At 40.8% G+C, this 24,499-nt stretch overlaps 1 protein-coding gene across 5 annotated transcripts in view; it reads left to right on the top strand.

Moving 5' to 3' along the window:
- LOC124555217 (tRNA:m(4)X modification enzyme TRM13 homolog) overlaps positions 1-23,997 on the top strand; it is a 158,502-nt gene extending 134,505 nt beyond the window's left edge. For all 5 annotated transcript variants that reach the window (XM_047129070.1, XM_047129068.1, XM_047129069.1 and 2 more), the window contains 6 exons: positions 4,959-5,149; positions 11,035-11,220; positions 16,158-16,394; positions 16,561-16,688; positions 22,052-22,164; positions 23,793-23,997. In XM_047129070.1, the coding sequence (XP_046985026.1) occupies positions 4,959-5,149; positions 11,035-11,220; positions 16,158-16,394; positions 16,561-16,688; positions 22,052-22,164; positions 23,793-23,973 (1,036 nt within the window). In that variant the 3' untranslated portion in view covers positions 23,974-23,997. The remainder of the gene's footprint in view (positions 1-4,958; positions 5,150-11,034; positions 11,221-16,157; positions 16,395-16,560; positions 16,689-22,051; positions 22,165-23,792) is intronic.
- The last annotated feature ends 502 nt before the right edge of the window (positions 23,998-24,499 follow it).

Here is a 24,499-nt window from a genome sequence, read left to right as displayed (position 1 = left end):
TACCTAAAAAGGGTCCCGCAAAATCAGCATGAATGCGCTCCCAGGGCTTCTCAGGCGAAGGCCACGGTGACAAAGATGACTTCGGGGCAGCGGCCTGTGACGCACAAGGGCCGCAGGCAGCAACCATGTGTGCTATTTCAGAGTTGATGCCAGGCCAGTACACATGACGGCACGCCAGAGATTTTGTGCGAGACACACCCCAGTGCCCCTGGTGAAGGAGGCGCAAGACCGAAGCACGCAAAGACGCAGGGACCACAACACGCGGCGAAGCATTGTCAGTGGAGAGGAGGATAACACCATCCCTAGCCGTGAGGCGGTAGCGCAAAGTTTAGTAGTTCCGCAACGGATCAGAAGTCATAGCGGACGGGCGATCTGGCCAACCCTTCTGAATACAGCGTAAAACCCGGGAGAGGGTAGGGTCAGAACCCGTAGCAGCCGCCAGCCTGTCCCCAGTGATGGGGAACCCGTCCACAACCCGCTGCTTGGAAACATCCAGGTGGAAACACAAAAGTTCGTCCCTATCGAATGCCTGATCAGGACCCATGGGAAGGCGAGACAAAGCATCAGCATTCGCATGTTGAGCCGTTGGCCGGAAATGAATCTCATAATTGAAACGGGACAAGTAAAGAGCCCAATGCTGGAGGCGGTGTGCAGCCTTGTCGGGAAGTGACGTTGGTGGATGAAACAAGGAAACAAGTGGTTTGTGATCCGTAACAAGATGAAATTTTGAGCCATAGAGAAAAACACCAAACTCATGAAGAGCATAAATGATGGCCAAAGCTTCTTTCTCAATTTGAGAATACTTTTGTTGGGCATCCGTGAACGTTTTGGAGGCATAAGCAATGGGTTGTTCCGAACCGTGAGAAAAACGGTGCGCAAGGACTGCCCCAACCCCGTATTGAGAGGCGTCTGTGGCAAGAACAAGATGTTGGCCAGGTCGATAAGTAGCCAGGCACGGGGCCTGTTTCAGCATAGTCTTTAATTTCTGGAAAGCCGCGTCACATGACGCGGACCAGTGAAAAGGCACATTTTTATGCAACAGGCGATGCAACGGCTGAGCCACCGATGCCGCAGACGGTAAAAACTTGTGATGGTATGCTATTTTCCCCAAGAAGGCCTGCAGTTCCTTAACAGATGTAGGGCGAGGAAGGGCATCGATCGCAGCGACAGTTTGTTGAAGCAGACGAATACCATCCTGAGAGAGTTGAAACCCCAAGTACGTGATAGAGGCCTGAAAAACTTGTGATTTCTGAAGATTACACTTAAGACCGGCAGTCTGTAAGACATTAAAAAGTGTGCGGAGATTTTGAAGATGTTCTTCAGTGGTGGAGCCAGTGACAACAATGTCGTCCATGTAATTGATACACCCAGGGACAGGGAGCAATAATTGTTCCAAGAATCGCTGAAAGAGAGCAGGGGCGCTAGCAACCCCGAATGGCAAGCGTTGGTATTGATACAGGCTGAAAGGCGTGTTAAGGACCAGAAACTGCTGGGAAGTTGATGATAAGCTTCTGACAGGTCAATTTTAGAAAAATACTGTCCTCCAGCGAGTTTAGCGAACAGTTCTTCAGGACGGGGCATAGGGTAAGTGTCGATGAGGCATTGAGCATTTACAGTGGCTTTGAAATCGCCACAGAGACGAATATCACCATTGGGCTTAGCAACTACAATGACAGGAGAGGACCACTCACTGGAAGTGCCAGGAAGCAAGACCCCTGAAGTAGTGAGACGATCCAACTCCCGTTTTACCCGATCACGAAGGGCCACAGGAATGGGCTGCGCCCGAAAAAACTTAGGCCGAGCAGTGGGTTTGAGCATGATATGAGCTTCAAAGTCGTTTGCATGGCCTAACCCAGGAGAAAAAAGGGACGAAAATGTCGTCGACAAGGAATCCAGTTGAGCATAAGGAATAGCGTCAGAGACAATCTATGGAGAACCGAAAAACGCGAAAGGCATCGAAACCAAAAAGATTTTCTGCATTGCTCTGGTCGACCACAAATATGGGAACAGTGCAAACGACGGATTTGTAAGATACCTCAGCATTAAACTGTCCCAAGAGAGAAATCTTCTGTTTATTGTACGTCCGTAATTCCCGAGTGACATGGGACAGGAGTGGAGAACCCAGATGAAGATACGTCTGAGAATTAATTATAGTGGCAGCAGAACCGGTATCCACTTGCATGTGAACATCTCGACCAAGGATTTGGACAGTGAGGAATAACTTCCCTGAAAGGGAAGAAGTGCAATTGACAGACAACACAGAATCAGAATCAGCATCATGTTCATGAACATCATGTATGCGGTCGGATTTACAAACGGAAGACACATGACCTTTCTTTTTGCAATTGGGACACACAGCCCAACGTTGGGGACAATCCTCGCGTGAATGTTTCGTAAAACATCGTGGACATGAAGGAAGTTGCCAGGGATTTTGCTGCAGTTTCTTAGTGGGTTGTTTACGGCTAGGTGCACTGGGAGCGCACTGCGGCCACGTTGGCTGGCGGGGACGCGCCGCACGTGTCGTCAACAGCGCACAGAGGTTGTATTTCCCCGACATCACCCCACGCTTCTATTTGCGCCCCAGCGGCGCGAGAAATTTCAAAAGACTGCGCAATGGAGAGAACTTCATCTAGAGTCGGATTCGCCAACTGAAGGGCACGTTGCCGAACTTCTTTGTCGGGCGCCGACCGGATAATAGCATCCCGTACCATGGAATCGGCATAGGATTCTTTGTGAATGTCAGTAACAAATTGACACTTTTGACTGAGGCCATGAAGTTCAGCAGCCCAAGCGCAATAGGATTGATTTGGTTGTTTTTGACAACGATAAAAGGCAACACGAGAGGCTACCACATGCGTTTGCTTTTGAAAATAGACAGACAGAAGTGAGCACATTTCAGCAAAGGACGAAGACGCAGGATCCTTCAAAGGAGCCAATTGTGACAACAACCGATACATTTGAGGTGAAATCCAGGAAAGGAACAGAGACTTACATGGTTGTTCGTCCGTGACATGAAATGCCAAGAAGTGCTGCCAAAGACGTTTTTCATAATCAGACCAGTCTTCCGCCGTCTCGTCGTAAGGAGGAAAAGGAGGTACAGCCAACGACGAGAAACACCCCGCATTTGACGCCGTGACGAAATCACGAATCGCCGCTGTTAGAAGCGTTTTCTGTTCAAGGAGATTTTGCAAGAGTCGCTCGACAGTAGCCATGGAACCCTGTGAGTCAATGGTGAAAAGGAAAAATCCACTACCTCGTCGCCAATTGTTAGAACTTCAAGTTTAACACATATATTTAGGAACGACACAACAACACATATAAGTCACAGAGTAAGTTGACATGTGTACACGTTAGCATTCGAATAAGCACTGAGTCTCAGTCTAGCGGCCGCTGCTCGGCCGGCTGCTTAGGTGGCGCAGCTGCTGTTTGCCTGGCAGACAGCGCCGCACGTAGAGGATGTGTGTAATTGCGCGGCGGCACTTTGAATGATCGGCGAGTCACAACAATTGTGTGTGCTCAAACTACAGTGTTAGTGATTCATTTGTCATGGTCACCGGCAGTCTGATTGTGCTCAGGAGGTCTGTTTTTGTGCGCTCTGTTTTGACTCTGCAGGCAGTAACTATGCTGAGTTTAGAGGTGAACAGTGTTTGTAACATATCAACATTCATTCTAGGGTACAAACAAGCCCCACTGATGAGTATGTACTCCTGTTGAACAGCTTCATCTACTTGAACAGGGTCACATTGTGAGCCGGCAATAAGCTGGGTGGACATATCAACAGAATGCTACACATTTTGTGCACATTGTGTTGGTGGCACATTCCTGCCTACAACAATGGTCTGTGGGGCATTACCACACCTGTAGACCAGGTTCTGGACATCTGCATAGCACAGACGCACATCGAGATTGGCACAATTTGTGAACAGTGGTGGCTGACCTAACATTTTCCTGGGACAAACACTGGCTGCATGTTGCACCTGCTATGTCATTGGGAACCACCTGGTTGCAGTAGGATTAAGACCACATGTGCCTCTGACCAGGCTGACACTGACACTGCAGCACTCCCAAGCATGAATACTCTCGTGTCATGACAAGAGTTGACTGGGAAGTGGAGTGACTCTCTTGTCTTCAGTGATTAGGTTATACGTATTTGTATGTGAGTGATGGACATAAATTTGTATGGCATGGGCCTGGTGAGCTACCTATTCCAGAGTGGATTCACCCACAACACATAGGTCCCATCCCAGGCTTCATGGTGTCTGGGGGCCATCAGTTACAACAGACAATCGAATTTGCTGTTTCTGCAGGGTAAAGTCACCAGCGCACTATATTGGACAGACTGTTATCCCTTTGCTACTGCCGTTTCTTCGACAGAAAGGTGATGTGCATTTTCAGTAGGACAATGTACATCTACATATGGCCACTGTGACGCAATGTGCTGTTTGTGAAACGCAACTGCCCAGGCCATCAATATCACCAGATCTCTCGCCGATTGAAAACTTAAACATGATGAAATGGGAACTTCCTCATTCTGCAGAGCTTGCTAGAACCAATTACAAATTGCAACAAAATGTACAAAATGCTAGGGACAATCTGTCCCAGGATTCTGTTTGGCACCCTAAGAGCATTGCTGCTAGAGGTGGGGTGGGTGAGTGGGTGGGTGGGTGGGTGGGTGGGTGTGTGGGGGGTTGTTGTACACTGTGTATGGAGATGGCTGTTTGGTAACCATTTACCGTGATGTGTGTTTTATTTTGTCTGAATTTGTTATCACATACTCCTACAATGATGAACTAACTGTCACCCCACTTGTCATTAAAATGACCTTGTCCTTGAGCATGTTGCATTTTTTTCTGGCAGTGTAATTTTTCTGCTGTCTGTTTAATAAAACACTTTTATGCAGCTCATTAGCCTACGTGGATATCACATTAAAATTTTTTTTTTATTTCTACTTTTTGCAGCACCTGCTATGTTCGCCATTTAAAAAAACATCTAAGAAAATGTAATGCCAACAAGAAAGATCCCGTCTATATAACTCATGGACTGAACAGAGGAAGTTCAACAGATGACGAGATCCATGGGTCAACTTTGTGTACCATTGATGATCTGGCTTTAGTGCAGTTAATTTCTAAAATAGAAACAGTGTGCACAGGTATTTCATCTATGATTGTACAGCTCCTGTATTTATACATGACAGAAAACTAATCAAAATGTCAATAGTTTTAGATACTAGGGTCATTTGCGGCTTTAGATAGTATGGTCATTTGTAGTTCGTGCAAAATGGCATTTTTCTTCTGTACAGACTAGTGTCAACTCTCATTTTGTGGGCAACAGGTTGGTTTATAGTGAATACAACAGAAGATGAAAACAGGCCACAGCAGACTGGTATTTTATTTTTGATTTATTTATTTTTTGGCTAGAACAGAAATAAAATCAGACAGAAAAAGGAAATTCTTGCTTCTAGGTAGCTGTCATGAGAGTGGTGTAGGGCAACAGTTGCAGAGTAGGAAAAGCTAGTATCAAGTTTCCAGGTCAGAAGTATTGTGAAACCAAGTGCGAGCCTTTTATAGGCAATAGAGTACCTTAAGACATTAACTAGGGATTTGAATGTGGAGGATCAGGCACAGATAGCTGGAGGAACAGGTACCAACATGGCCGTAAATATGAGGTATAGCATCAGGATTGATCTGGACACACTTGGAGCATTAACTGTGCACTCAAATGTGAGCTTCATCGAGGTTCTTGGGCGACATGATCAGCCTTGACTTAACAAAGCTGTACAGAAAGTAAACTGGGAACTGAGAGGGTTGGTGTAGACTTCAGGGAGAGTTCATGTTTTGAGTTGCCCCAGTTGATGCTTTGGGAGGTGGGAATACAGGAAGCATGGTCTACACCTTCAGAGCAAGGGGAAAGATGGGTTACATACTTGTTAGCCTATAAAATAATGAAGGTCGCAGTACACACAACAAAATTGCTTTAGTTACTGGTGTGAGAGAGGTTCCTTTTTAGTTTAACCTTGTTATCCAGATAAGTGTTACTCAAAGAAATTAATCCTGCAGTTCGTGTCATGATTTGTATGATTAGTAGTTGCTGTGGGCTGTCAGTCTGCATGGAGATAAGTGCAGATTTATAAGTAAAAATCAACTAAGTATATGTGAAGATATAATTTACTATGTTTAAATTTCAATGGCAGTGTGAACTTCCACTTGTTCTGAAACAAGCTGACAAGACAACAGGTGTAGAAAATCTCTTCATCTAGTGCAGCTGTCTGGTTTGTTAGCAGGATGGATTACTAAAGAACTGCTACCTCCAACATTCAGTAGGGAATAAAATATGACAATAGGTAAACAGCAAGTGTGTCTTGAGCAGTTGTAAGAGCACACAAGTGTCACACGTATCTACACCTCCTTTCCTCATGTTGCACAGAATTATCATTTCTGCTTTGTCCATCTCTTCATCAACATTGTCATCATGGTGATGATACTTGGTTTGTATGGCAATCAACTGTGCAGTCATCAGTGGCCATACAAAGTCCCAATTTTGACATGCTCCAATTTTTACACAGTCCAATTGAACCACAGTCACGAATGATGATGATGATGATGATGATGATGATGATGATGATGATGATGTTGAAGACAACACAAACACTCAGTCCCCAGGTAGGGAAAATACCCAACTCAGCCGGGAATCGAACCCACGACCCCATGTTTGTCATCATGGTAGTGACTCGATCCAAGTACAACCTTTTTTCCTTTCTTAGGAATAAATGGCACAAGAATAAAAGATTTTTGAAGGCAGATTTGAACCTACTGGTTGCTTACTTAGCTTCATGAATTCAATTGGCAGTTCCAGACCATAAAAATATGTAAATAGAATAATTAACTGACCTGTCCCTAACAAAACAGTGAAACTAACAGAAGTTAGTACCGCAGTAATAAGAAACTCCTTGAGAATAAAGTATAATAGGCTACAATGGCTTCTCTTTTACTGTTTCTCCTAATGGCAACACTGCAAATTACATGTAATGCCACTGCTCACGTGGGACTATTGGTCCACAATTCTTGACCAATTCATCAGTGCTGCTCTAGCAAAAAAAAAAAAAAAAAAAAAAAACGATTAATGTACTGGCAATGGAAGGTACTCTGTTCATGTAATTCCTGGGTCTGAAGAGGTGAAAAGAAAAGGAAAGAATACATTCATATGATATGGACTGTCAGTCCACATGGGACTCCTGTAGGGTTAAAATAACTGAAGTTCCTAATACTGTAAGAAATTGTAAAATATATTTATTTCCAAGCACCAGAATATTAGAGGCTTGGAAAAACAAAGCTAATCTTATTATACATGTAAGTTAACTATGAAATTTAATTTAGTTGATGTGCTTTATTTGTGTGAGCACCATGTGAATTGTATGACATTCACCAGCACAAAATGCCATTCTGATCATATAACTGTTTTGGTTTATTAATGAAGTGTCAAATTAAATTGCCTCCCACTGTTTAATTATGTATGCAACCAAACATGTTTATAGCTCAGTCGATGTTTATCGATGGACGCTATAGACTGATGGGATGATCTGTTTTGTGGATATAATATTACAATTGTTACTAATAATTTACTGAAAATCCTTCAGAAGGTAAAATTTCAGTACTGCCAATAAGCACATATAAAAATATGTGAAACTATTGTAATTCTCAAAACTAATGGTTCCTTATTCAGGGAAGAGAAAAGGGTAAGTTGGAGACAGTTAAAAAAGGAAGGGTAGGTCACTCGGACCCCAGGATTAAGAGGACCTACCTGTTGTGAGGATGAGGGTGTTGGTTATTGACAAAAATAATCAACAAAAATGTCACTGATTAATACCCCTCAAAGTGGAGTGATAGGAAACAAACTGTAAAAACACATATTTAACTTTGATGTCATCTGTAACAGGTTGTTATAGATGACAAAAGTCTCAGCTGGTTGTGTTAATGAATTTATTGCATTATTTTCATGCCATCTAACTTTTAAAGTTGAGTGGCATTAAAGATTTATAAAATGCATTTTGAAACTTATATTTTGGATTGTTTGAGCAAAGTGTAATCCAGGCTGGCATTTGTCGAGATGAATGTGGGAAATCTCCAAAAACAAACCTCAAATTGTCCCACACAACTAACGCTTTAATAGCCTAGGACTGAATGAAGATGACCCTTGTCTCCCCATGTTGAGACCTTATTGTGCAGCAATGCCAACTGGATTGCGGATTTTGTAATGTTATGAAACAGATGTTGTGCTGTATTTTATGCACTCGATGGTGTTTGAGAAGATCTCAATGCCTGTAGTGAAGATCTTGTCAACCTCTCTTTTCGATTGTTTCATTTGGGTCCATAAATGACGTGGTGATGAACACACTTATGGGTATAGCAAGGCTGTGTTCTTCAGAGTCTGTTACAACCACTATGCAATTGTAAAACTAACTGTGGCCACAGCATGCTGTGACAGATCTTCTTTGATGACAACTGGTAAACTACGGTTGTATTAAGTTGTGCAGCAGTAAGAACTGGTGTCCCTGTACAAATTAGGGATGTATGTGGGACTGATATACTGTAGCCATGTTCAGTTTGTGATGGAAATAGACACCAGATTCAATGTGACAGCTTGTTGGAATGGCCATTTCCTGCACTTCAGTAAGGGCTGTGCAAGGAAGGGACAGAGAATACCGTATTTACTCGAATCTAAGCTTAGAATCGAGTGCAAAGTAAGCGGAAGTTCTGAAAAATGTTGGTAGGTGCCGCCACAACTAACTTCTGCCGTCGAATATATGTAGGCATGCTTTGCAGGCACAAATATAAATACTGGCGCCAAAACTCTGCGTCAGTATATAAATTTAAAAAAAAAGAGGTGTAAGACGAGCTTTTTTCTCCGCCCCGAGTTTTGACCACTACATTTTCATACATTATCCAACGAAGTAAATACAAATTCCGTGTTGTTCATCTTCGAATGTAGCAGCAGCATTTCAATGTACTACGAAAATCCGACTGGCAAGACTATTTGGGATGTTTGTCAATGTGGCCAACTCTACATTCTGAATTTTTTCGTACCTGTGAGAAGAGATGGTTGCTAATAGGAACTTTTATGAATTGCGAATCACATGCAGTATTCTCTTCAACATAAGAATAATACGAATATAAACATTTTGCCATGTATTCTTTCCTGTTTGCTGCTATCTCATTTAAATCCTGTCTGCCTAATAACCTACGAAACTAGTGTGAGACAGCAGCAAATGCGGAAGAATATACATATCATGTCATGTTTATATTCGTATTATTCTTATGCCTAATAGTGATACAATCAGAAATGAAGCACGGCAATTGATTAGATTTTTAAATCTAAGATGACTCTAATTTCTGTGCAGAATGTAATGTACAAAAGAGGCGTCTGCAAAGATTTTGAAACAGAGAAAACTTTCAGTTAAACTCTTATTCAGAACATCTATCATACGCAGTCTATTATTTGGTTCTTGTTGATCATTATCAAAGAAAGCAGCAGTGTAAGTAACAACAAATAGCAGTTTCTTGCCATTGTTTCACTAATGAGACAATTCCTCTCTTTTTTTTTTTTTTTATTTTAAGCTGCAGTAGCGCGCACAAAAGCAAGCCATGCCGCGAGCAGCGACAGGTCGTAAACACTTATTATCAGAATGCGACAAACAATGCATGACACAGTACGATAATGCATTTTCAACCTAGAGTGACGTAAACACCTATAACAAAAGAGAACGGCACTGATCAGATCAAAGAAAAATAAGCAACCGATTCAAACCAGATGAAGCACGCCTGACGCATAGCAATGGCTACCTGGTAAAGCTTAATTGCTAAGCTCACGACTCGAACCAAATTACTGTAGCTGTATCGTCATTTATTCTACCTAAATTGTGTCTCATATTACAATAGACCAACTTTGTTTCGATTTGGAGGTGCGGCCTAAAACTTTTCTCTCCCCTTGAATTTCAAGTCTCAAATTTCAGGTGTGGCTTAGATTCGAGTGCGGCTTAGATTCGAGTGAATACAGTAGATTGGGGACACTATTTTGAAAATGTTATGTAAATCTTAAAGTGCCGAAACCACTGCTGTACCAAGGAAAAGGTATTATTTCCAGTGAATAGCATTACAACGAAAATAACATGTTGATAAGCCACAAAACTTCCCATTGCACTAGGCAATGCTACATCTGTTGTTCATTATAATCACAGTTAATCATACATAGAAATGTTTGTGAATCCTTTAAAGAATAAAAAGTCGAGGAGTCTGTATCCAAGAGCCATCCGAATTCGTAAACATTTATAAAGAGTATGTTCTCATATCGTCAACTAAGAAATGAGTGGCTGAATTCAAATATGGCTGTACTTCTCTCTGCACTGACAGATAAGAAGGTCAAGAAACTGCATTTTATGGTATTGAAATACTGATGATAAAATGTATATAAAATTACTAGTATCAGAGGGATATCAAAAGAAAAAGTGTGTGACATTTTATACCAAGAATAAACTACAAGGAAACTTTGTGAAAATTGGATATCGCATTTGTTGGATGGTGACTGGAAGAAATGAGAAAATAAATTCTCAGCAATATTTTAGAAAGAAAGGAGTGCGGAGGCAGACGTGAATAAAAAATTATATTTTGCTGAATCTGTATACAAACTCAATATAATAATAACTCTCTCTCTCTCTCTCTCTCTCTCTCTCTCTCTCTCTCTCTCTCTCTCTCACACACACACACACACACACACACACACACACACACTCTCTCTCTCTCTCTCTCTCTCTCTCTCTCTCTCTCTCTCTCTCTCTTTCTTTCTCTTCAAGCCACTCTATGCTGAGTATTTGTCTTTACTCATTCCATTTTTCACATGGAATTTTTTTTTTTTTTATTTCTCAGATCTAGTGAAAGAGACATTAGTTTTATTCTTGTATTGTTGGTTGTCCGAGCCCACAGGCTAAAGAAAACATGTTGAATTAATTTCTATAAAAAAAATGTATATGTATTGAACTTTCAGGTATCATTCCCTCTGTTACTGAACGATCGTCAGTACATCCTCGCTTGCAAAAGGAGATTGAAACACAAGCGGATGGAGTTAATTCAAAGAGACAGCTATCACAAGTGTCTTCACTTTTGTCACTCATTGAGAAGTTCAATAGTATTCACGCGGATACCTGTTTCCTCGAATTTGGTGCTGGAAGAGGTGAGTGACTACCAATACTTCATTTGCTATATTTGAAATACATTTCCCCAGAAAACACAAAAGAATTCTTTTTCATTCTTGTTCCCTTACTTAGGAGTTAATTTCCAGATTCCATATGTTAGTTAATTCTAAACATTTTTGTGTGTAGACTAGTCTGCTTTGAGTTAAATTGAAATATTTTTTTGGCAATAGCTGCTTTTTGAAAAAGTGAAGGTAAAGTAACATGTCCTGCTTTAAGTATTTTACAAATACATGGACTAGTTTTGCTGTTCTACACGCTCCATCACGTTAATGTGACAGTGCCTATGTTTGACATGAATGTGCAGGCAGCACTAGCAGAGGAGGATATATATAGTTCGGGGGACGGGTCCGCCATGCGCCAAAATGTGCAGTCATCATTGTAATGCAAAAAAACAATGTGATTTACATGATGTCGTAAAGGGCATGATCATTGAATGTCTTTTGTGCCAGGGGTGGAAGCATTCCCGAAATGGCTAAGTTTGTAAACTAGTTGCATGCTGCTGTTTTAAAAATATACTGGCATGGGAAAATGATGATTATCAGGTGTGGCAAAATGGTGCTATCCAAAACTGGTGCCAAGACAATTGTGGTGCACTGTGGGCCATAAATGACAGGGGTGAACGAAGATTGTGGAGATGTGTACGGTTGATTAGATATGCAACTATGGAGCAACTGACCACCCAGGTAAATCTAGAGGCTACCAACAGTGTCTCCTCAATGACCGTTGAGCGAATGTTGCTGCATATGGACCTTCAGAGCAGGCACCTGTTTCTTGCACTGATGCTGAATACTGTCTGTCAGTAATGAAGGATGGAATTTGCACACCAGTGCTGCTACTGGACATCCACCGAGTGGTGACAGGTGGCGTTTTTGGATGAATCACATTTTATGCTCCATTGGACAGAAGGCCATTGGTGTGTATGGTGTGAAACATCTGAAAGCAAAGAGTTCAGGCTGGAGGAGAGAGTGTTTTAGTCTGGAGAATGTTTTTGTGGCATTCCCTGGGATCATTATTCTGGATGGCACAATGGATCAACACAAGTCTGCACCTATGTTTGGGGACAGTGTCCACCTCTAAATGCTGTTCGTTTTCATTCGGGACAATGGCATCTACCGTCAGGACAATGCAACGTGTCACACAGCTTGCAGTGTACATGCATGGTTCGAAGAGCATCAGGATGACTTTACTGTACTCCTCTGGCCACCAAACTCCCTGGATTGAAACACAATTGAGAATCTGTGGGATCACCTAGATCAGGCCTTTTGCGCCACATATCTTCAACCAAGAAACCTAGCACAGCAGGCTACAGTATTGGAGTCAGCATGGCTTCTCTTATGTTCAGGCTTTTGACAGATGATCAAATTAATGTGATTGGGCAATGTATTATTCTCTCACAGATGGTGCAGATAGTTGAAATAAAATGCATAGGAGCAGTAAAACATGATTGTGTATGTTGTTTCCCACAAATATTGTATTATTTGAATCCTTAGGAATTCTGATAGGTCAGAAGTGGTAGTGGCAGAAATACATATGTGTTGAAACACTCTATAAGTAACTGAATGACCTCAGATCCCCAAATGATCTGAAGTCATGTGTACCTTTACAACCTTGTGCCATGCTGTTACATATCACCATCTAATGGATTAAATACCTGCCTGCATAGAGAATATTCCTAATTTACACTTGTGTGGTGGTGCTCGACTTGGAGGTACATAGTACGAGTCCTTGTGGTGAATAAATATTCAGTGTCAGTGTTTGTCCAAGAAGGGGATGATAGGTTGTGATGTACAGTTTCTGATCAACAGACTATACACCAAACACTTGTGTTAAATTCAAAACCTGTTCACAGCATGCTGTGGATTGAGGGCATGAGACACTGTTGATTGTGATGCATCCACTGAATGGGGATGTTAATCTCTGCAGTGTCCTTGGTACTATTTGTGAGGAATAGGCTATATGTTAACAATGGGTTACACTCTCTCGTTTGTCTCATCATCATCATCAACATCATCATCATCATCATCAAGAACAACAAGGCAACAAACACAAACTATGCTATGCATGCACTGATTAGTCACCCATGTGAGTCATTCCCACTTAAAAAGCTTAAAGCACAAACTGCTGGAGAGACGTTAATCAGAAAAGGTGTACACCAGGCCATCACCCACCTGAGTTCATCATCTAGTACTCAATTAAAATTAAAAAAAGTGCATTGGTAAGCCCTTTGATATGGTAAGCCCTTCGGTATTTCTACTTTTATTGTTGTATCCGTATGCAGTATCTGCAAGGACTATAGTAACAAGTTCTTAGGTTCATACGTTATGTGATCAAAAGTGTCTGGTCACCTGGCTGAAAATGACTTACAAGTTCGTGGCGCCCTCCATTGGTAATGCTGGAATTGAATATGGTGTTGACCCACCTTTAGCCTTGGTGACAGCTTCCACTCTGGCAGGCATACGTTCAATCAGGTGCTGGAAGGTTTCTTGGGGAATGGCAGCCCATTCTTCATGGAGTGCTGCACTGAGGAGAGGTATTGATGTCAGTCGGTGAGGCCTGGCATGAAGTTGGCGTTTCAAAACATCCAAAAGGTGTTCCACAGGATTCAGGTCAGCACTCTGTGCAGGCCATTCCGTTACAGGGATGTTATTGTCATGTTACCACTCTGCCACAGTCCGTGCATTATGAACAGGTCCTCGATCATTTTGAAAAATGCAGTCGCCATCCCTGAATTGCTCTTCAACAGTGGGAAGCAAGAAAGTGCTTAAAACATCAATGTAGGCCTGTGCTGTGATAGTGCCACCCAAAACAACAAGGGGTGCAAGCGCCCTCCATGAAAAACACGACCATACCATAACACCACCGTCTCGGAATTTTACTGTTGCCACTACATACGCTGGAAGATGATGTTCACTGGGCATTCGCCATACCCACACCCTGCCATCAAATCACCACATTGTGTACCATGATTCGTCACATCACACAACGTTTTTCCACTGTTCATTCGTCCAATGTTTACACTCCTTATACCAAGCATCACGTCATTTGGCATTTACAGGTGTGATGTGTGGCTTATGAGCAGCCGCTCGACCATGAAATCCAAGTTTTCTCACCTCCCGCCTAACCGTCATAGTACTTGCAGTGGATCCTGATGCAGTTTGGAATTCCTGTGTCATGGTCTGGGTAGATGTCTGCCTATTACACATTACGACCCTCTTCAACTGTCAGCAGTCTCTGTCAGTCAACAGACACGGTCGACCTGTATGCTTTTGTGCTGTATGTGTCCCTTCACATTTCCATTTCACTGTCACATCAGAAGCAGTGGACCTAGGGAGGTATAGGAGTGTGGAAATCTCATGTACAGTTGTATGACACAAGTGACATCCAGTCACCTGACCACGTTTGAAGTCTATGAGTTCCGTGGAGCACCCCAACTCACAATGTCTAATAACTACTGAGTTCGCTGATATGGAGCACCTGGCAGTAGGTGGCACCTAATATGAAAAACATATGTTTTTGAGGAAGTCTGGATACTTTTGATCATATAGTGTATGTGAGGATCAGTCCTCAAGATTTTAAAAGTATTCATTTCATTCCCTGCAGTTTTATTGTATTTTTTTTTAAATTTATTAAGCATCTTTGCTTGTTTGTTCTATGTTATGTGTGTATATAAGTCTTTTGATATTCATTCCTTCACCTACCATCATCAATGGCCTTGCCGTGATGGATACCCCGGTTCCCATCAAATCACCAAAGTTAAGCACCGTTGAGCATTGCCGGTGCTTGGATGGGTGACCATCTGGGTAAGCCAAATGCTTTTGGTAGTTTTCTGCTTACCTTCATGGCGGAGGGGGTAGGAGGGTGGTGGTGTCAAGTCCCTGATTGCCAATTTTGGTGCCAGTGTCCTAGATTCAATTCCAAGCCTCTCTGCAGTGTCTCAAGGAGTGAGAGCATGCAACACTGTTGATGATGATCCATTTGTCAGATGGGAACATTAAGCTCAGCAGGCCACTTGGTGCTGTTCGAGAGGAGTGAGGAGTAGGCTATGCGCCAGCACTGGGCTTCACCCCCTCCCTTCTCTCATCATATTCCAGCGCGCATATGTGCCTGCGGGTGTGAAGGATAGAAAACAGCTTTCTAATTCAGATGGCTGAAGTTGTGCTTTGGGGTTTCTCAGTCAGTCACGCCATGTGACTTTACCTACCATCTGTCCCAGGCTATTCCAGATCATGTGCCCAGGAGCAGGCTGGTAGGTGCCCAAGTTCACAGCTGGATACAGCTGATACGTGGGCAGTCATGCAGCTGGGCTGTAGCATACACAACTGTACTGCACTGGCCAAGAGGGGGCACAGTGGTTAAGCCACTGGATATGTATTCTGAAAGAGGGAGGGTTCAAATCCCAATCTGACACTTGAGACTTGTTTTTCACAGTTTCTTCAGATTACTTCAGGAAAATGCCAGTATCATTCTTTCAAAAGGGTCATTGATAATTTCATGCTTAAGTCTTGTGCTATCCAAATTTGTCACCCATCTCTAATAACATTGGTGTTAAAGAGACATTTAATCCACAAACATCTCCTGGTACTTCCTTGTTAGTCCAACAAGGGTAATTCTGTGACTCATTCCTATTGCTAAATCCAATCCTATTGCTAAATCCAAAACTACAGTTAGTTTCAAACTGCAGACAACATAAATATCTTGGATAGAACTAACACCTGTTTTTTGTTGAAATCTGGTGTTTGTAAAATGCATGCATTCAGTGAAAGATTTACCAGAAGAGGAAACATAGTTTTGAAATTCTATGTAGCTGTGAATATGCCTTCAGTAATCTGCTTTTTATGCTCTAGCACTCTAGCCAAAATCAATGAAAAGTTCTTTGAGAAATCCTGATGAACATTAATTGTTTATTGGTAAACAGGTATGCTGACATATTGGCTTGGAGAAATAACTGCTGAAGTACCACAGTCTTCTTTTTTACTTATTGAACGATCTGCGTATCGTCATAAATTTGATGGACGCCTAAGCTCTAAAAGAGACTGTGTTGTAAGAAGAGTGAAAGCTGACATTGGTGATCTCAACCTTGATGAAATAGAGTTGCTAAAAGAACACCAGCATCTAGTTGCACTCAGCAAGCACCTATGTGGTGCTGCTACAGGTATGTGTATTGACGTTTTCTAGGTTCCTACAATCTTTGTAATGTGTAGTTTGCAAATACATTAGTTTGTGTAGTTGTGATAATTATAGCATCTCTCCCAAGTTTTAATGCACATTGAAAAACTTTGTTCAATGACATATATATGTTTTCTATTTCCTGTTCTCAGATATGGCTTTGAGATGTATGACAATGACATCTGAAGATATTTCTAAGAAGTTTCGTAGTATATTTATAGCTACTTGCTGCCATCATCGATGTGACATTTCCTCTTATGTAGCAATGGATTATTTAGTGGTAAGAATATTTCATTTCTGTAAATTTGGTGTTTTGCTTATTGACAAGACTTGGCACGATTGTAAGAAAAGTTCTCAAACTGTGCACGTCTCAGATTCAACAGCTTTTTGTAAATTCTTTAAAGGATCATATAGGATGCTTTATTATGTGAGATTCAAGAAAATGGGACCGAGAATGGGGGAACCAATTGAAGGGATAAGGTCTCTAAGGAAACTGCCCCTGTTACATTTATCATTGATGAGCTGCTTGAGTTGTGACAGACCTGCTAACTTGGCATGACATTCAGTTTGTCCTGTTGATGAAAGTTAAGAAGTATGAAATCAGGTCATTCAGGTGGTGCACGTCAGCCAATCCAGTTGTTAGGACACTATATGTTCAGTAATTTCTGCCCCCACGGGCCATAATGGAGACACTCTTGCTAAAAATACACATGCAACTGCAGTCTAGACTTACAGACCTTAAAGATCCATAACATTATCTGTTTCCTGCACTCAGAATCTTCTGAAATACAGTCATCACCGTCTCAGCTGTTCTTTGGGATGTGAACTCCCAGAGTAAACTTTGGACTGAACAACTTTGTCATATTCTTAATGCTTCCCCTACTGGTTGGGATAATGATCTCTGTGTAGTCATTATGGCTTGAGTTTGCCATTGCCATTCCCTGCGTTAATACAATCGGAATTATATTTTCTTATCCTTGAATTTTGTTTTCCACTGCAAGAATGCTATGCTACGCTCATTTCGTTGCCCCACTTATGGTTATTTCTGTCAGAGCCAGTTATCATTTCATGTAATATGTTTCTGCTTTATGTTGAAGATTTTTTTTCATTCTATACTTTACGGAAATGTTAATAAAGTGGGTTTTTGAACTAAGTCATTACTGTACAGAACAATGTAAACTGGTTTCAACATTTGTGGCAGTCTAAATATCGTTTCTTCTTGAAGATTTACACTTCCACTAAAGCAGTCTGAGTACAATTCACAGACTGACTCAAGGTTTCAGTCTGACAGTGCTATGGTAGAATTATTGCAATGGAGGTGCGGCAGGGGCAGGGAAATGAACTCACTGATGTGGCTGTCAAGGAGGTTTGCTTCCTTCCTCGCCCTGCTAGATGTTCAGTCACCCTGCAGGCTGTCACTTCATTTGTGACCAGAAGGACCATGTGTTGGTGGGAGATTCAGTGGCTGGAAGTGAGGAATAATAAACTTCAGTGCAACCATGGTTTACCTCCTTCCGCTCATCAAAGTCTGAAGAAGTAGTCCTTACACTGCTTAGAGTGGGACATTGCCCATTGATACATGGCTTCCTCTTACATCAGGAGGAGGCCCCATTATGTCAGAAATGCGAGAAACAGCTGTCAATATGTCATATTTTAACTGAGTGTGTTTTACATGACAACCTGATGGTTGAACTGGGTCTCCCACAGGATCTGCCCTCTATTTTAACTGATAACAAGGCAAGTGTTGTTCATGTTTTGAGATTTTGTGTGGTGTCCGGAATTCTTCCCAAAATATTGGGGGGTGGGGGGATGAGATTTTAATGTTTAACAGAGTGGCTGTGTCACTTATTATTTGTAAGTAGCCATCCAGTCACAGAGTTATCTATCCCTTTTTTAACTGTGTCTTTACAGGTATTTTATCTATGATATTATCTATTAGTTATTGTGCTGTGCCTGGTTGGAATTGTATTACAGGCTTTTCTGAATCTCACCTTATTAGGATTACCTTGAAATTCTTGTGGAGGGATGAAATGTGGTTTTCTGTTTTTTTTTTTTTTTTTTTTTTTTTTACCTTTTTCCAAAGATTTTCACCATGTCCTTCAGTATATCGTTAATGCAAGGGTGCTGATGACCTTGCTATTTAGCCCTCCACCATCAGTCATCATCATCATCATCATCATCATCGTCATCAGGAGGGTGGTCATTAACATGTAACGTAAGGGTGGTGATTGGCTTTTGGATTGGCTCATTTATTGACAACACAACGATGCAAATATCTGTGACAGGTTAAATCATGTGCTGGGATAGAAAACGAAGTTCAACGCTTATATATCATAGAAAATATTCTTCCAATTGCATCAGACATTGCCCAGTGAAGGGACTCTGTGGTTCTTCTTGTCACTGGTTCCTATCCACAGTGCCAAGCTCACAGTTGTCTTAATGTGTGTTATGCATGATGATTCTAGTTACTTCTCTGTATTTCATTTTATGCTGGGGGAGGCAGTACCTCGGAGAGTTTGTTTCCGCCATTCACTATAGGTAAAAGAATAACTTAGTATCCTTTAAATAGTTTTATTCATTAGAACAAAAGGAACATATCTGTTAAACATGGACTCTAACTTTACAGCTTTTAAAATATGAAAATGGCAAGTGTGCTGGACAAGGACTTGAACAAAGTTATCTAACAATCATGAAAAGAGCATCATACTATACAATGGTGATCAGCAAAGGGTCTAAGCAAAAAGTTATGGCAAAGTGCTAAAAGTTTACTCCTTTATATTTTTTGGGGTGCTAATTGTGGGTATAAATTTGATACTTCGAATTCTCTCTGGGGGGGGGGGGGGGGGGGGGGGGGGGGGGGAACCTAGTCCCTTCTGTTTTTCCCCCTGTAACCTAAAAAACAATGGATTTTTGAAAAGCATCATTCAGTACTAAATGATGTTGCTGTTGTGCTCTTCAGTCCAAAGACCAGTTTGATGCAGCTCTGTGTCTTTCAGCTCTCTGTCCTGTGAAAGCCTCTACATCTCTGAATAACTATTGCAACTTACATCCTTTTGAATCTGCTTACTGTATTCATCTTGCAGTCTGCCCCTATGAGTTTTACCTCCTATGCTTCCCTCCATTGGTCTGCAATAAAGTCTGCCAATTTTGGAGTTCCAAAAATACTCATTTGTATGAAATGAAACCACTGTATGCCTGTTTGGGCTGCAGTATGCAGCAGAGGCCTTGTTGGCCTTTTTTTTTTTTTTCATGTGAGAAATAATGACTGTTGATTGTTACATTGCAATCTTGGAACAGTTTGTCTCCACACAGCTGGTGTTTTAGGATCAACCAGACCACACACACCAATCAGGTGTTTCTTTTCTGGATGAATACTTAGGGAATAGAGTCATTGCATTGGATTATTGCAAATTTACTGGTGCAGGAGTGGATTGGCCTGACTCCTTGTGACTACTTTTTTGGGTGCCACATTGAAAGAGACTGTCTGTCAGAACCATCCCACCATGCTGATGAGCTTGAATCGGTGATCGGTGTGGCATCTGAATCCATTTCCATTGAGACATTACGGATTGTGAGGTCAAAATTTCATTGTCTGTTTGTGCCGCCTCCACACTGCAAGTGGTGGACATTTCAAAAAGATTGTGATGTGATTGTAGAGACAGCTTGCAGAGAACAAGTTGTAGGCTAGTACTGTGTGAGCTGCACAGTGTACAGTGTCTTCTGTTAGCAGCTTTTTGAACTATTTCAGAACTTTTTTTATAAAAGTTTTTACAACTTTCACAATAAACATGCCATTTGTTTCACGCCTCTATCAATTTTAGTTTTTGAAATATTTACAAGGGAAGATCTTGAAAGTAACTCACAATAATTTTATTACCAAAAAGATTAATAGGTAGAAAAACAAAGAAAATCACAAATGAACTTTCATCTTTTACCTATTTTTCTATGTAGTCACCAAAGTTCTCAACACATTTCTCCCATTGTGGTACCAGTTTCAATATGCCCTGTTCACAGAAATCCATTTGGTTGGAGTATAGCCACCTGTGAAATGCTGATTTCACTTCTGCATTTGTTGCAAAGCATTGGCTGGCCAGGAATATCTTCATGAGACCAAACAGATGAAAGTCTGATGGTGCATGGTCTGGGCTGTATGATGGATGCTAGAGCACATCCCACCTAAATTTGGTGATTTTCTCATGAACAGGAGCAGCAATGTGGGAGCAAGCATTGTCACAAAAGTCATGACACAATGTAACCAAAGTCCTTAATGTAGGCTACAGCATTCACAGTGGTCTCATGTTCAGCAAAGTTCACCAATAACACACCATGCATATCCCAAAACAGTCCCAAGTACATTCCTAGCAGATTGAGTCACTTCAAATTTTTTCCGTACTGGGGAACCAGCATGTTTCCACTCTATAGGGCCGTGCTTGGTTTAGGTCTTGTAGGGGTGTGCACACAACTCATCACCAGTGACAATTTCATTTAGAAAGTCATGCCCTTCTGCAGCATAACACGTTAAGTGATCCAAGCTTCTCATCATTCACTGGCTCTTGTGGTTGTCTGTCAGGTTCTTATGCACCCAGTGAGCACTAACTTTATAAAATTTATAAAATTTCAGTGTGTCATGAACATGACAGTACACCACAGCATAGGATATGTTGAACTGCTGTAATAAAATTTGCAATTGCACACACACTGATCATTCAAAATTGTTGCCTTGATGGCTCTGACATTCTGTGAGGTTGCAGCCATCACTGCCCCCCCCCTCCCCCCCCCCCCCCCCCCCAGGGTATGGCCAATCACACCAAGTCTCACATCACCCCCATATAAGAATGCAGACCACTTGGAGACATTGCTATGGTCCGTACAGTTGTCCCTGTACACACAACACATCTCTGGGAATTTTATGTGGTTATGCCTTTGGCCCACAAATATCAAAATACACTTTGCTGCTTTTCATAAGCTGATGAGTGCAAAATGCAAGCTATATTGTTGTGAAATTCCAACATTCCAGTTGCAGTACCAAGGGAGGGAAAAAAGTTATTGTGCATTGCTTTCCCAATCCTCCCTAATAATTTTGAAATTAGGGACTCTTTCAATGGACAAGCTGTAAATTTATTTATATATAAAAACTTGAAAAACCCCTTGACATGTATTGAGAACTTATTTGTTATTCATTCAATAGGTAAAACTTTATTAGGCAAGTTTGGTAGTTATATATTTGCCAATATTGATCATAAACACACGAAATCATTTTTATGTGTTTAACAGCTGATTTAATTGAAAACATAGGCAGTAATTGAGTTTGTCCTTATGTACTTGTTGAATGGTGTACAGCTTTATCATTTTCCTCTGTTTAACTTAGCTTCCCCTATAACTATCAGGTTTGGCTATTCTATCTTGAATGTGAATATTACACGTTTTAGTTAAGATTGTGTGCCACAAAACTGAGAAGAGGTGGTGGTGGTGGTGGTGGTGGTTGAGTTTGATTAAAGGAATCCTGGTGCAACTATGATAATTATTTGAAGGTTTTCTAAATAGTTATTGCGACTGAAACTAAATGAAGGAAAGTTGATCTTTTGTTTTGATTTTATTGTAATATCCATTGCATATCCTGCAACAGTATCTTTTTGTTAACAGGAACTGGGTTTTGAAATTTCTGACTTTAATGTCATGTGTGGTATTACCAGTTGGGCAACATGTGGCTCTCGGAAGAATGAGCTAATTCGCAAACCAGAAGATTCAGTTGATAGGTAAGGCTTTTGTTTCTTATTTGTTGTTTATTTTGTTATTTGTGGGTGGGGTGCACACTGCCTTTAAACTGGACTAACTATAAGTGTGATTATGATTTTATAAGTGTTATCAGCCATATTTGTATTTATGATTAATTAGTTTCTGATATCTACTTGTTTAGGGCAGTATGGAACAATTATTAACTAATTACATTTTAAATTAGTATCTCTTTTATACTTATTTTTTGCCAAGTGAAATTGTACAGCGATTAAGACACTGGACTAGTAATTGTGAAGAGTGGAGATCAAATACCTATCTGGCCATTCAGATTTAGGTTTTCTGTGGTAGTCTTAAATCTCATGGACAATGCAAACACTTCTGTGAAAGGAACATGTTTGATTTCCTTCCCCATCCATGTCCAGTTGTAGGTGCTCAGTCTATAATAACCATGATGTCATGTTAAATACTAATTTCCTTTATTATTATTATTATTATTATTATTATTATTAAATTATTACTATTATTATTCAAAGTTATCAGTGAATATGTGCATCTCTTCCAGTAAGATGTAGCATTGGCAAACCTGGTAAGCGCACTGCACTTGATTCGAGAGGACGATGGTTCAAACCCGCATCTAGCCGTCCTGATTTAGATTTTCCATGATTTCCCTCAATCATTGAAGGCAAATGCTGGGATGGTTCCTTTGAAAGTGCACAGCTGATTTCCTTCCCCATCCTTCCCTGATCTGAGCTTGTGCTCTGTTTCTAATGACCTTTTTGTCAACAGAATGTTAAACGCTAATCTCCTCCTCCTCCTCCTCCTTTCTTATCATCTTAATGACTCTCAGAGCTTCTTTTCTAAATAGATAGCTATGAATAAGGCTCCATATTACTAGCATAGTTTGCATTACAGTAAATAGCACTTTTGGTTGAATGGTTTAATGTGAATGCAAAAAGAATGCACTAAGTATAATTGGTGTATAAATTCAATTCAGAAAAATTGCTAAAATCTCTGAGAGACAGGAAGGCTGTGCAATATCTTCAGGAGTTGCAACTCCCAATACTGCCAGAAGAGACACTTAAAAAGTACACAGAACTTTAGGCTTTGAGAACAACAGTTTTTTTTCTTCAAGGAGGAAAGAGGAATTATTTGGGAGAGGTTGGAAAGAAGGGGGAGGGGGGGGGGGGGGGGAGAAGGCGTCTAATCACTCAGGCGATTAACTAATGGGAGATCCACATCTCCCAAACAATTCCTATACCCTCTGTGGAGAAGGAACTTACTTTTCCAGAAGCTAAGAACAATATTTTTTTCATACAGTGTAAGCTTTCATGGCCAATATTGTCTTCACTTAAAGTTTTAAATGAAGAATATTTTCTTCTTTAAGTATTTTTAATGCACCTTCTAAAAGTAAATACTGTCCACCATTTTTATCTGGTGTTTTCGTGTGCAGAGTTTTGTTTTGAATAATGGAATGTAAGTGCTGTTATTTGTTTCTGCATTGTACCATATCTGTTGAAAGTGCTGTGAAAATAGCAATTTCGCTGTGCATAATGGTGGAACAAGTAAATGTAACACTCACATTTTACTCATTGGCTAGTGCATGATGAGCAAGGTCTGTGCAGTACATAAAACAAATAATATGTTTCAGGTATGCCCGACTGCAGCTGACACACGAGAAGAGAAGAAAAATTGGCAGAATGTGCAAGTTAATATTTGACTATGGAAGAATCAAATTTCTAGAGAAATATGGTTACAATGGGGTATTGACGTACTATGTACCTGAATCAGTTTCACCAGAGAATGTATGTTTAATAGCAATAAAAAACTGATTGATTTTATTAATTAAAAAGTTATTTATGATCTTGTTTCATAAGCACAGATATTTTGATTTCAAGATCACTCTTCCTCCAAGGTTTGTTTACATCCCTTTTTAGCTTTTATTTCTACTTGACTTGTTGAGAAGTCTTGTCACTGTGCATCCCAGCTGTACTGAGGAATTATAAAAATTTTACAAACTGTAGAAATCAGACATAACTAACATGCTGATGGCAAGTAATGACACATGTATCTGTTATAATAATGAGCAAGAGAATATTTCATAACAGAGTTGTGGTAGTGTAATGAGGAAAACCAGCTATGTGGACTGTTTCATTCTTGTTGGTTTGCATCTTGTTCTGTAGTGTGCTCACCACTGTAACTGATATCATGCCAGGTAAAAATGTGTGTTTATCAAACAGTTCAAAGTCAAGTCAAATATTTATGCTATCCAGCTACTATCTTAAAGTAACCATTGTGTGTAACATGGTCAGCTGGTGAGTGGTCCAGAACACATTGATTATGTGCTACCAAATAATT

The sequence above is a fragment of the Schistocerca americana genome, chromosome X (genome assembly GCF_021461395.2).
Source record: "Schistocerca americana isolate TAMUIC-IGC-003095 chromosome X, iqSchAmer2.1, whole genome shotgun sequence".
NCBI classification, from domain to species: domain Eukaryota; kingdom Metazoa; phylum Arthropoda; class Insecta; order Orthoptera; family Acrididae; genus Schistocerca; species Schistocerca americana.
This window is presented reverse-complemented; position numbering and strand designations above follow the sequence as displayed.